Source organism: Salvia hispanica, chromosome 4, assembly GCF_023119035.1.
Source record: "Salvia hispanica cultivar TCC Black 2014 chromosome 4, UniMelb_Shisp_WGS_1.0, whole genome shotgun sequence".
Lineage (NCBI taxonomy): Eukaryota > Viridiplantae > Streptophyta > Magnoliopsida > Lamiales > Lamiaceae > Salvia > Salvia hispanica.
The window spans coordinates 41890270-41904218 of NC_062968.1; the positions used below are offsets into that span (position 1 = coordinate 41890270).

The window sequence follows — 13949 nt, forward strand, 5'->3', positions numbered from 1 at the left end:
TCATAATCTTGAAATTTTATACTGTGTTGACATTATGTTGATATTGTGTTGAAAAAGTTTGGAGTTTGTACAATATATGGGCTTGCATTTTATCACTACCCTATACCATGTTGTGTAATGTTTTATTTTTAGGGTCATAGGATGTCAGTGCAATCCACGATATGTGGATTGGCTTGAATAACTCACTAAATTTAGAGGTTAGGAGTTAATAATTTTCAACCTGATAAATTACAATCAGATTAGCTCACACCGAATAGCTTGTAACTTGAATGGACCAGACCTAAAATCCGATGAACTGGCCCAATGAGTTGGACCTAAATACAACTATTATCTATTATTTCTTCATGTCTAACACATAATTCAACATTTCATTATTTATTTTAAAATTACAAATATTATATAAAAAAAAAACTTCAATTTATATTATATATATACAAAATTTTATTAATATAATAATAGATAAATAAATTTAGAAAAATAATATTTCTAACTACAACAAATAATCTAATTCTAAAATATGCTTTAAAATTTCTCAAAATATGTTTACCTTTTATTTTATTTATTAAAATTTTGAATTAGAATGGAATTATGTTTGAGTTTAAATATATATCTTAAAATTATCATATTAAATGTTTGTCATCCTATAAATGTAATTAATTTTTATAATTATATATTGAATTAACCACATGTTAATTTTGTCGGTACCAGTCCAAATAACTCACTGGGCTAGTCTAAAACCCAAACAGTTAGGGTTAGGGTTGAATATTGTAACATGATAAAATCACAATCTGATTAACCCACACCCGATTAACCTGCAATTCGAGAAGGGTAGACTCGAAACCCGCTGGGCTGACCCAATTGAAAAGTCACGCTTTGGTTCGGCATTAGTTTTAGAAAATGTAATGAAAAGTGGGTTGAAAAATTAGTTGAATGTGAATCTTACTTCTATATATTCATTTTATAATAAAATATGAGTAGAATGAGTTAGTGGAATGTCAGATGACTGAGATTCATTATAAAAAATACTATTACATCTGTCCTACAAGAATATGCACTTTCTAAATTTATAAACTCTTCTCTCTAATGAGGTGTAACTCATTTTCTACTAAAAATATTTTAATTACTTCTTTCTTTCTACTTTTCTTTTACTTTATCAACTATGCATTAAAACTCGTGTTCAACCAAAAGTGCATATTCTTATGGAACGAGATGAGTAAAAAATAAATGTGACTACTAGTATTGACGGATGAATCGAAAAAAATAACTAAGTAACAAATAATAACAGTAGGAGAGAGTACTATTAGAGCATCTCCAACAAGGAAGGGTAAATAAAAGAGGTATATCATCTATATACCTCTTCAAAAAGTGAAATATACACTTCCAAAAATAAACATACTCCAAAGGAAAAAGGTATATAAAAAGGTAAATGATTTTTTAAACATAAAATAATAGTACAAAATGCATTAAAAAAATATAAAGTGTGATATCTTCTCAAATACCTTCTCCCTTGGAGAATGATTTTTCATGGAAATAAGACAAATATGGTAGTTATAAAATTTTACCTTTCCATTCAAAATAGAAAATATATAATACCTTCTCAAATCTCTCTCGCCTTGGAGAATGATTTTTCACGAAAAAAAGGTAAATATGGTAGTTATATAACTTTATCTCTCCACTTACCTCTCCATATGAAGATGCTCTTAGAGCATCCACAATAGGGTGGACACTTTGGCTGGACACTTTTACGTTTTTTGTCCATAGCCACTTTTTATTTGTCCACGGCCACAAAAAAAAGTTTCCGCAGCCACATTTGTTAGCCACATTTCACTTTATTTTTATTCTTTGTATATTTTAATTCAATTAGAATTTATATTTTAATTCAGTTAGAATTAAAATTATCGGACTAAAAATAACTAGAAAACGAGATAATAATAAAATTAAAAAAAGTGATGAGACCAAATATTCGTTGTGTTAAATGGATACCGGAAAATTGTACAACGAACATTTTATAAAAAAAAACATATAAAAACAAATAAAAACACCGCCACCATCTACTCGGTGGCGGAGTCGGAATCCTCTGCCTCTTCTTCGCCCGCCCACGCCGCCGCCGCCTGCCCTTGCCTGCCCCCGGCGCACCCGGCGCCGCTGAACCAGACCATCGCAGGGTCCTCTCTGATCCTACACATGAGCTCATAGTATATCGCCTTGGTGACCGGGTCGGTCGCGGACTCGTAGAAACGGCAGTTCTCTTGCGCTTGTTTCATCAACTGCACATCAGATTCCTGTTCAAGACCACATGGGGACCGAGGGCCCACGGACTGAGCTCCAGAAGGCGGCTGCGCGCTACGCGATCCAGACGCGGCCGCCGAGTAGCGGGAGGAACTTGCAGGCATTCGGGCGCTGCGGATACTGGCCTTTTGCCCCGGAGGGCGTGAGCGCCTAGTGTGTGTATCGAGAGGGCTCCTCCGTTTGGACGTCGTTGAGGTCGATTGATTGTGAGCCGCTGCTGCTGCTGTAGTTCCCGGCTCTGTTGCGTCTATTGCGCTTCGCCCCTTGAGCTTCAGTCTCCTCCGCACAGATGGCCATGAATTTTGAGCAGTTCTCGAGAACGAGAAACTCCTCCCAGTGGGCGAACTTAGGCTTCCATAGCTCGTTGTATTGGGAAACAGACAGAGCCTTCACATTGGTCGTTGCCGTAGATGCCCGCGAACTTCCTGGTGGGTGTCAGCATCCTCCCAAACTTTTTTTGGATCTGTTCCGCGTACGCGGTTTGGCGCCTCGCGGCTTGAAGTCATTGTAGGTCAACAAAACGCGCTTCCAAAAGCCCATCTCGGTCTGATCGGTGCCAACTACGGGGTCTGATGTGACGGCATCCCATGCCCTCGCCACAACAATCGACTCCTCTTTGGTGTAGTGCACGGACCGACTCACTACTGCTCGACTCGCTACCGCCGCTGCCGCTGCCATCCTCGTCGCCGCCCGGGTCGCACGCCTCTCCCACCACCGCCGTCGCCGCCGCCTCTCCCACCCCCGCCGTCGCTGCCTCCGCCTCCTCTCCCACCGCCGTCGCCGGAACATCTCGTCGGCGGGGTGTCCGGTAGGCCCGGACTCATCAGCCCCATCATCTGCTCCAATGTGAATCTATCGAAATCAGACAAAGGAGACTGGGTGCGCTGGAAAGAGTGAGAAGGGGTATCCAGACGCGGATGTTGGTCGAGTCCATAGTGGGTCAATAATCCCCGAATGCCGATCGACCCAAATTCCTCTAATGCGAGGACTGACCCCGATATTGGGTTTGTTGCCACGGCGGGGATGTCGGTGACCACTACTGGAATGGAGGGGGACTGGGACTCGATCCCCGGGGAGTGGGATTCGATACCCACAACTGAGATGGCTGGGAAGAAGGATAGTATCCGTATCCCGATTCTTCAATGCCGGGTGAATCTTCGTCTCTCCCGTGCATTTTGTATAAATTATGTAGAGTGAAATTGGATGTAGAGTGAAAATGGGTGTGGAGTGAAAATTGGTGGGATATTTATAAAAATAGGCAAAAAAAACAATTATAAATTTGAAATAAAAATAAAATAAAATAAAAGGCAAATCGGCGACCGCCGCCGCGGTTTCGCCATGCAAGATAGCCGCGGCGGCCGCCGCTTTTCTCTCTCCTCCGACTCGTCCTCGGCGCTTTCGGGGCGAAAGCCCTTCCGCCCCACAAAAGCCGTCCGCCTCCGGGGCGGACGCGTCCACCGCAATAGCCAGCCGCGGTTTAGCCGCGATCGGGGCGGCCGCCGCGCAGCCGCTATCGTGGATGCTCTTATAGCATTATCATGTGCAAGAGGGCAAATTTGAGATTTCAAATGGTAAATAAAGGTCATAAATAAACCTACAATCCTTCAACAGAATAGTAAGTTACAATAGTAAAAATTGATTCGAGTGAGATATAGTAGCATTTTAAATAATATCACTTCGAATGAAAAGAGCGAACGTGTCACCCGCATATTCTTCTATGGGAACAATTTACAGAGTAGAACTTGTGTCTGTTGATATAAATCCGTTATCATCACCGGGTCAATTAGACCACCTAGTATTGAGGAAATTTGTTATTGACAAAATTAAGCAAAGCCCTGTGAATAATATCGTCAATGTATTTTTAGAAACAAGAATAATAATAGCAACTTTTAGATAAATTTGGTGACTATGTATATAGTCACAACACCCCTTTCTCTTCTCACTCTGTACACAGTTCCAAAACAAAACCCTAAAATGGGTTCTTTGTAAGAACATTTCGCCGCCATATTCATCCTTTCTCTTTTCTGTATATATATATATATGCCTTTCATTCTCTTTCATTCTCTTAAACTGACCTTCAATATCCTCCTTGTGTTTGCTATCAGAAACTAAAAATGATTAAATTTTTCTACAAATTAATTTCAATCAACATGACCCTTTTCGCAACACTTAATTTATTGTGAGATGAGTTCCTTTCCTTTCTATTTGATCAGGCTGGAGACTTCATTCATCTTCAAGAACTGAGCTATCCTGAGGCCTTGATGATCAAAAGGTTGTTTTTTTATGAGCTCCAAGATTTGATTTTTTTTTCTAATTTGGTCGTGGGCTTTGATTGAATTAGTAAAGTTCCGTTCTTGGCAGCTCTCTAGGTTTTCCAGGGTTGGTATCTGCTGTTTTGCTATTGAATTGACTTAAGCTTTGTTTCTTCTTGTAATGAACAGTGAATTTCCGGTTGAATAAACATGTTATCCGAATTGTGTAGGAGGCCGATGGTTGGAAATAGTGAGAATTCATATCCGGATGAGTTTGAGCAGGAAATAGGGCTGTTGCTCCGTGAACAGAGGAGCCAAGAGGCTGATGATCTTGAAAAGGAGCTTAACTTGTATAGAAGTGGCTCAGCTCCACCGACGGTCGAGGGTTCGCTAAGTGCAGTTGGTGGGTTGTTCAATCATGGAGCCAGCAGCGGCGGCTCTGGAAGTGGAGCTGGTGTATCTTCAGCAATTGCTGAGTTTGCAAGAAATAAGAGTGGTAATGGGTTCATGTCTGAGGAGGAGCTTAGGTCTGATCCCGCGTATCTATCTTACTATTACTCAAATGTCAATTTGAACCCACGCCTCCCGCCTCCTATGTTGTCGAGAGAGGATTGGCGCTTTGCTCAGAGGCTGCAAGGAGGGAGTTCTGCTATTGGGGATAAGAGGAAGGTGAACAGGAGTGATAGTGGCAATGGCGGGAGATCCGTGTTTTCGATGCCTCCTGGTTTCAATCCGAAGAAGCAAGAGAGTGAGAATGAGGACAAGCTGCAGGGTTCTGTGGAGTGGGGTGGTGATGGACTAATTGGTTTGCCTGGATTAGGACTAGGTAGCAAGCAGAAGAGCCTCGCCGAGATTTTTCAGGTTAGCAATTTTCACTCTACCTTTATTTGTATGATCTGTTTCTGGCTTTCTGCTAATGATATTGGTATCTTAAGTTCCTGGCAATGCCTGCAGATTTTGTATAATTGGCGTGTGGTAGTTCTGCTCAGTTGCTGAGAGTTCCATTGAATATGTTCCTTTATGATTTTATCTCATAGGTGTATTTCACATTTCCTTGAACTTGATGCTTCCTAACATGCAACTTTGGATTTTTCTAGAGAATTTGGTGTGCACAGTTTTTTTTCTAATACAGACTGAGTTTTTGAAAATTATTCAGCAGTTCTTCAGATATAATAGCTTTTTATTTGTTCCTTATGTCCTATCATTGCGATTGGCTTTGTTTGTGCTTTATCAATGGAGCACCATTGCTAAAGTGATGCCATTTCTGTTTAAACTATTGCAAGCACAAGATGATTTAATTCTACAATGAACTCTAGAATATGGCATGCTTGCATATTATATGTATGCTCCTCCCAAATGTCATTAGTTTATCTCCATTAGGATATCTGACACACCCCAGGGTGTTTGCACTTTGAATTATATATGTATCATCGTTTGAGTCTTGAGTACTTGTGAACCCATTGCTTAACTGGCAATGTGGGTAAGCGTATGCATATCACATGCTCTTTTTTTTAAAATCCTGATGAGCTTGATTATCTATCATTTCTTCTGTAGTTGTGGTCATGTTTGGATTCCTGTTTCTCCTCTTGAATGAATATATGCAGCATTATCATGAGCTAGTCTTCTTGCTTTATTATACTTCTCTAAGAAGCTTCCTGTTTGGCAGGAAGAGCAATTCATATTTTATTTTCTGAGTTATCATCAGTTTCAGATAATCAGATGTAAATGTTTTGTACATTTTAACTTTACTTGGAGTCATTTATGTGTTGCATCTATTGATGAGTGAAGGCCAAGTTGGTACTTTGGACCCATTTCTATCAAAATGCATTCTAGTCCTGCATTCTCCATCTCTTTTTACGATTTTATCTGGTCTTAAGATCTTAACATCTCTACAGGATGATATGAACCGTGCTTCTCCTGTTCCTGGACACCCTTCTCGCCCAGCTAGCAGAAACGCTTTTGATGAGAACTCTAGTGGTATGGATTCAGCTGAGGCTGAGTTGGCTAATCTGCGTCGGGAATTGTCTTCATCTGATCTAGTACACTCTACTTCAAATATCCAGACCTCATCTGCTTCTCAGCACACAGGAACAGCTGCATCATTTTCTTATGCTGCTGTCTTGGGTGCATCCTTGTCGAGAAGCTCAACTCCTGATCCTCAACGCATTGCAAGAGCACCAAGTCCTTGCCCAACTCCCATTGGAGGAGGCAGGGGAGGAAATTCAGAGAAAAGAAACATAAATAGTCCTAATTCTTTCAATGGTGTAGCTTCCCATTCTAATGAACCTGCTGATATTGTGTCTACTTTATCTGGATTGAACCTTTCAAATGGCATCATGGAGGAGGAGAATCATTTATCTTCCCGGAATGAGCCAGATGCTGAATACCACAATAGTTATCTTTTTAGTGTTCAGGGTGGCCAGAATGACGCAAGGAAACAATCTTATACAAAGAAACATGAAGCTGGGTCGTACAATATGACTTCTGTTCCCCAGGCAGATAAAATAATGCCTTCTGATTCTGGTATGGGAAATGGTGGTGGGTCAAATATAAGTGGTAATCATAATTTTCAAGCTGAGCTCCACAGAAATGTTATTCCTTCTAATAACTCATACCTGCAAGTTTTTCCTAATGCTGCAGCTAATGGCGGGGGAGGTGGAATTTCTCAGTATCAGCATCTGGATAGTCCAAACTCATCATTTTCAAATTATGGATTAAGTGGGTACCCTATGAATCCAATATCAGGTCAACTTGGTGGCTCCAATTTGCCACCGTTGTTTGAAAACGCTGCTGCAGCATCAGCTATGGCTTTGCCTGGGATGGACTCTAGGATGTTGGGGGGATCAAATATTGGTGCTGCTGCTGCCGAGCAAAGCCTTGGAAGATTAGGAAATCAGGTTCCGGGTAGCACACTGCAGGCACCTTATATCGACCCTTTGTATCTGCAGTATTTGAGAACTGCTGAATACGCTGCACAAGTAGCTGCTCTTAATGATCCTTCTGTCGATAGGAACTATATGGGTAACTCATACATGGACCTGCTCCAGAAAACTTATCTAGGGAATCTGTTATCTCCTCAGAAATCTCAATATGGTTCTCCCATGGGTGGTAAAACAGGTGTCTCTAGCCCTCATGGTTACTACGGTAATCCTGCTTTTGGGATCGGATTGTCATATCCTGGAAGTCCCTTGGCTAGTCCGGTAATCCCAAGTTCAGGTGGGCCCGGCAGCCCTCTGAGGCATGGAGATTTCAATGTGAGATACCCTGGTGGGTTGAGAAATGTTTCAGGGAGCGTAATTGGACCCTGGCACTTGGATAACATGGATAGTACTTTTGCTTCTTCACTACTGGAAGAGTTCAAGAGTAATAAAGCAAAGTGCTTTGAGCTTTCAGAGATTGCTGGTCATGTTGTTGAATTCAGGTTTGCCTTTTTTATTAAAGTTGAAATTATTATTCATTTGCGAGGCTCTTGATTTCTGACTTTTCATCTCTACATCTTATGTCAGTGCTGATCAATATGGAAGCCGGTTTATCCAACAAAAGCTTGAAACTGCAACAACAGATGAGAAGAACATGGTTTTTCAGGAAATTTTTCCACAAGCTCTTGCATTAATGACTGACGTATTTGGTAATTATGTAATCCAAAAGGTACAGAGTTCTGTGACTATTTGTAGTTGATATGTATGCTTCTGAATCACTTCATTGTATCTTAGCTTTGTTAATCCACCTCTATACTGAATTTAATGCATTCCCAGTTCTTCGAACATGGTATGGCATCTCAACGAAGAGAGCTTGCTGACAAGCTTTTTGGCCATGTACTTAGCTTAAGCCTCCAGATGTATGGTTGTAGAGTGATCCAAAAGGTAGCATCATCTTTGGATTTCGCATTCATATGATGAAATGACTCTTTAAATCATTCTTCCTTGCGCTCGGATTATGTAGGCAATAGAAGTTGTCGATGTGGATCAAAAGATCAAAATGGTGCAGGAGCTGGATGGCAGTGTCATGCGTTGTGTCCGTGATCAGAATGGGAATCATGTTATCCAGAAGTGCATCGAATGTGTCCCTGAGGAGCACATTCAGTTTATTGTCTCGACATTCTATGATCAAGTTGTGACTCTCTCGACACATCCTTATGGTTGCCGTGTGATACAGGTTACTAAGAACTGTTTAGATGTCTTGGTTCACACTTCTAGTTGGAATTGCGTTCAAAATGTTAATGCATAGCATGATATACTTCGAATTATGCAGAGAGTTTTAGAGCACTGTAAGGATGAAATTACCCAGAGCAAAGTTATGGAAGAAATTTTGGGATCCGTAAGTATGCTGGCACAAGATCAATATGGGAATTACGTAGTTCAGGTTTGTATTTTCCTATGAAATTGTTTTGTATAATGTGTTTCATTTGTTTACTTACAAAACTCGTACTTGAATGTCTGTCATTTAGCTTCTTCTTTTCACTGACTGCTTTTTATGCTGCTGGTATATAGCATGTACTAGAGCGGGGAAAGCCACACGAGCGATCAGCAATTATTCAGGAATTAGCTGGGAAGATTGTCCAGATGAGCCAGCAGAAGTTTGCATCAAACGTTGTCGAGAAATGCTTAACATTTAGCAATCCTAGTGAACGCCAACTGTTGGTGAATGAGATGCTCGGAACAACTGATGAGAATGAGCCTCTTCAGGTTTGTCGCTCACTTTCGTCTTCTATCGTAATTTCTGATAGTATTCTTCAGAATTGAAAAGATGAAGCTTTGATCCTATCTGCACAATTTTGATACGCCTAGATGCGTATTATTTGTCTTTCTATACTTAAAGTTGAACTAGTAATACATTTCTAAACTTGTATTTTCTCAATCAGGCAATGATGAAAGACCAATTTGCAAATTACGTTGTACAGAAGGTTTTAGAAACTTGTAGCGATCAGCAACGTGAACTGCTCATGTCAAGAATAAAAGTTCACTTGAACGCATTGAAGAAATACACATATGGGAAGCACATAGTAGCCCGTGTGGAGAAACTTGTTGCCGCTGGGGGTATGTTGAATCTCAACTTCCTGATTCCTATTTCGGCAACCACACGTGCTAATCAATGGTTTTTATTTGTTGAATGGTAGAGAGGAGAATTGCGGCTCAGACCCCAAATCCAGCAGCATAGACGCGTTGTAGGAAAGAAAGAAATTGTACAGCTAACTGAGGCTAGTTTGCGCTATACCTCTCTTTCTCATCTTTCTTTCTTAAGCGGAGCATATTATATTTGATGATGAGGATATAAGCTGATTGCGAATAAAGCTGTCGCCGTCGTGTACTAAGAAACCTGTACATTGTGTAGTGTTAAGTTTATACATAGAGAGGGTGTAGTAAGAGCTGAATGCTGCTGCTGAGGAGAAATATCGAAATGGATATCAGAGGGTGTAATATAGTTAGTTTTACATTGCAAAGTTAGTTTTAATGTGCAAAGTGACTGTACAAAATTATGCCTTCTTCTAGAGTTGAAGTTGCTTTTTTTTCTCTCTTCATTTGGTTTTTTAGTATGTATCACTTGACTTCTTAAGGGACGTTATGAATTGCTGAGAAAAGATTAGGCTGAAGCAAATCTAGACGAAACTCGGAATAAACATATCAATTAACTAAAAGTATGACACTACTATTTACTAATGGTTATAGCACAGTTGGCGGTGCGGAGATTACTAGATTCAGCTCGTTCGGAATACACGTGGTCAAATTAAAAAAAAAAGTAGAGAATTTTCAAAAACCATATGAATCTTAACAATTATCCAATCTCTCAACACGATAGGAAATTGTAAATGAGCCTTGGATTTACAGTGGTTCGGTTTTGTCCAACATGACAACTTGATGATCTCTCTCAACTGTGCTAATTTGATTAGTGTACATATGTTGTTTCTACTTCACAGCTCCAGCTTATCAACTTATAACTGAGTATGAGTGCATGAGAACCTTTTTGTTAGCTACTTTGGCTTTCTGATTAAATAGGTCTACATCCAAGTACACTCCATCTTCACCCAAGACATTCACCAGTTCCATATAATGATGAAATTTTGAAACTGGTAGAGGTTTGGTGAGCATATCTGTAGCATTATGCTTAGTAGAGAACTCAGTTATATCAAAGTGCATGAGAACCTTTTTGAAACTGGTAGAGGTTTGGTGAGCATGATATACCAACGCATTTCATTGATTCGCCAGTAACCCCTTTAGTCAAATTACTATATTACTTAATGGCCTCAGTAAGTGTCATATTCTCTGCTTTTGTTGTAGATAATGCAACCACATTTTACAAACCTGATTTACAATTGACAGTTAAACTAAACATATCGAAAATGTAGTCTGATTGAGACTTTCTTGTATCAACATTTGCTACATGATCATAGTTACAGAGGCCATGTATAACATCTCTTGACCAATTCATAGAGTTGTGTATACTACAAAATATTTTTTGGGTGCTTGTATATTGTAATTTTTTTTTTTTATTTTCCAATCAATGAGAAAGAGTATTTTGTCATAATCTTTTTGTATGTTATTACTGCATTTAAATGTGTGAGAAACAAACAAGTCTAATTCTTCTCCTTAGTAGACTGGTTGTGAACATCATGCACAGTAGGTAACAGAGTCAGTGCGGGTTAGACATGCCTAAGGTTCCGGAGCCGCCGGTTCCGGTTGTGAAAAATCTTGAACCGGAACCGAACCTTGAGCACATTTCATGGTTATAGTTTCGGTTTTGATTCCGAATTGATGGTTTTTTGCGGTTCGGTTCGGTTCCAAACACTAGAAATCGGCAGTTTTTGCAGTTTTCGGTTCGGTTTCACAGTTTTCTAGCAGCTTTTGTTGTTCTGATATGGTTTCAGTTCCAGAATTTTGGAACGTGAACCGGCCCATGATTCCAAAAGTGACGATTTCGATTTCATTTAAATCTCATGGTTCCGGTTCGGAATCGTAACCACTGGTTATGGTTTCGTGGTTAACCGCTCAAACCGTAAACCTTGGGCATCTCTAGTTCAGGTTAATGACATAAATAGTCTATGATATTTGTATAAAAAATGATAGTACTAACTTTATACTCCCTCCATCCCCAAAAAATAGACTAATTTTACTATTTTTTATTGTCCCCAAAATTAGACAAATGTTAAATATAGAAAGTTTTCAACCAACTACACACCACTAATAATGTGGATCCCACAATCCATTAACACTATTTTCACTATTTTTTTTTCTCTCTCTCTATGTTACTCTTTTCAATCTCTCCCTCACTTTATCAATTGCACATTAACTCGTGTCATATACAAATTTGTCTAATTTTTTAGGACGGAGGAAGTATTTTGTATGCTTTGGATTAATTCAATTTTTAAAATTTTAATTTCAAATGAAAATTGAAAATGCCACATAACTTTTGTATTTATGTTAACTTAATAAACTACTCCCTTTATCTCTAAAAATTTGTCACCATTTGACACGACATAAGTTTTAACAAATGTAATAGAAATTGGGTTGAAAAAGTTAATGGTATGTGGATTCTACTTTTATATAATAGTTTTATAATAAAATGTGAGTGATAATGAGTTAATGCAGTGTGGGTCCACTACCAAAAATGGTAATATAAATGAAAAGTGATAAATTTTTAGGGACGAATGAAATAAATAAGTGATAAATTTTATGGGAAGGAGGGAGTAGTATTATTCATCACATTATATTTATTCTCTATTCAAAATAAAAACTTAGGCAATGTTTGGTAGCTATGTTACAGCTAGATAGTGGGATACATTCGGGTTTAGTTGTGTGTTTGGTAGCTATGTTACAGATATGCATAACCCGTGTTTTGTATCCGATCTGGACGAAGCCCACTCAAAAGCCTATGTTTCAAACAACAACGTAGCTACCACATTTCCCTAAGTTACAAATCAAGTCTACCTAGTTAGTTTTAGAAAAATACTCCTCATGTCCCATTCAAAATGAAACATTTTCCTTTTTGGGTTGTCCCATTAAAATGAAACGTTTCATAAAATGGAAACATCATCTCTACTTTTTCAACTCTCTTACTTTTCTCTTTTCATTAACTAACAAAATAACACTACATAAAATTTCATGTCGATAATCAAATGTTTCATTTCTAATGGGACGGAGGGATGTACAATTTTACCTATCAACTTTACATACAACCATATATATGTATACAATATATTTTATACATATACATACATTAATTATATTTCAATATAACAAATAATAATTGATGTAAGTAATGATGTGAAATAATATAATAAAACAAGAACCACACTATCATTATGAAATAATATAATGAAACAAGACCTAAACTACTCCCTCCGTCCCATTAATTGACACCAATTTTTTTTTTTTGTTCGTCTCCTATTAATAAACACCCATATTCCACTAACTTATTACACTCATATTTTATTATAAAATGTATATAAAAGTAGAACTCATATTCCACTAACTTTTCCAATCCACTTTCAACTACATTTCTTAAAATTCCTGCCTAGTCAAACGATGCCAATTAAGGGGTGACGATGGGAGTATATAGTTAATGTAAGATGAGAAAGGATAAGTTATGGTATGCTTGGTTATTTTTAATATACATAAAATATATGATGATAAAAATAAAAGTAACAAATTTAGTTATGATCATATTTATTTAATGTCTCATTTTTAACATTGTTATATAATTAAAAATGGTATGTTAGGATATTTTCATATATATAAAATTATACTCCGTATAGTAAAAAATTAAATTAAGAAATTTAAGTTATGGTCATATTTGTAATGTAATATTTTTAGCATTTTATATAATAAGAAATGATATGCTTGAGTATTTTTCATTGTCAACAAATCGTCAAACCACTCAAAATTAAGGCAACACGAGGATAGTTTAGTCAGTAAGTTAAACTAATGAGGATAATTTTGACAATCCTAATTTTTATATTTATTTGTAACTTATTGTACCAAATATCTAAAATATGATAACTCACAATTATCCTTAGATACTAAACATCCGATCAAAATAAATTAACTATTCGAAACTATGATAACTATCACTATTTATATCATGTCTAATCGAAACAAAATATACTCCCTCCGTTTCACTATAGTTAAGGCAGAACTTTTGGGCACGGAGTCAAAGAAATGGATGTTGGGTGTGTCAAATAAATAGATAAAAAAAGTACTCCAGAGAGAGGAAAAGATAGAGAGAATAAAGTAAGAGAGTAAAGTAAGAAAGAGGAAAAAGTTACCATATATGGAAATGACTTAACTATGAAGAAACTTTCCCGAAATAGAAAAATAACTCAACTATAGTGAAACGGATGGAGTAACTCCCGAGCAATGTCTTAATGTGAACTTAGGCAGCAATTTTCTTGCTTTTCTCTATTCAGATTTGTTG

General features: G+C 38.0%; 1 protein-coding gene across 7 annotated transcripts; it reads left to right on the forward strand.

The window, feature by feature from the left end:
- The first annotated feature begins 4217 nt into the window (after positions 1-4217).
- LOC125219202 (pumilio homolog 2-like) lies at positions 4218-10059 on the forward strand. Of its 7 annotated transcripts, none has more exons than XM_048121114.1 (11): positions 4218-4274; positions 4503-4561; positions 4772-5402; positions 6437-7962; positions 8048-8189; positions 8297-8404; positions 8484-8696; positions 8793-8903; positions 9032-9226; positions 9403-9577; positions 9658-10059. In XM_048121114.1, the coding sequence occupies exons 2-11, from the start codon at positions 4551-4553 to the stop codon at positions 9696-9698; spliced, it is 3153 nt and encodes a 1050-aa protein (XP_047977071.1). In that variant the 5' UTR covers positions 4218-4274; positions 4503-4550; the 3' UTR covers positions 9699-10059. The 7 variants fall into 7 exon arrangements, with proteins under 7 accessions (XP_047977071.1, XP_047977073.1, XP_047977069.1 ...); XM_048121116.1 differs by having other exon boundaries at positions 4230-4561; positions 4731-5402; positions 6437-7562; positions 7659-7962; XM_048121115.1 differs by having other exon boundaries at positions 4231-4561; positions 4731-5402; positions 6437-7097; positions 7182-7962.
- The last annotated feature ends 3890 nt before the right edge of the window (positions 10060-13949 follow it).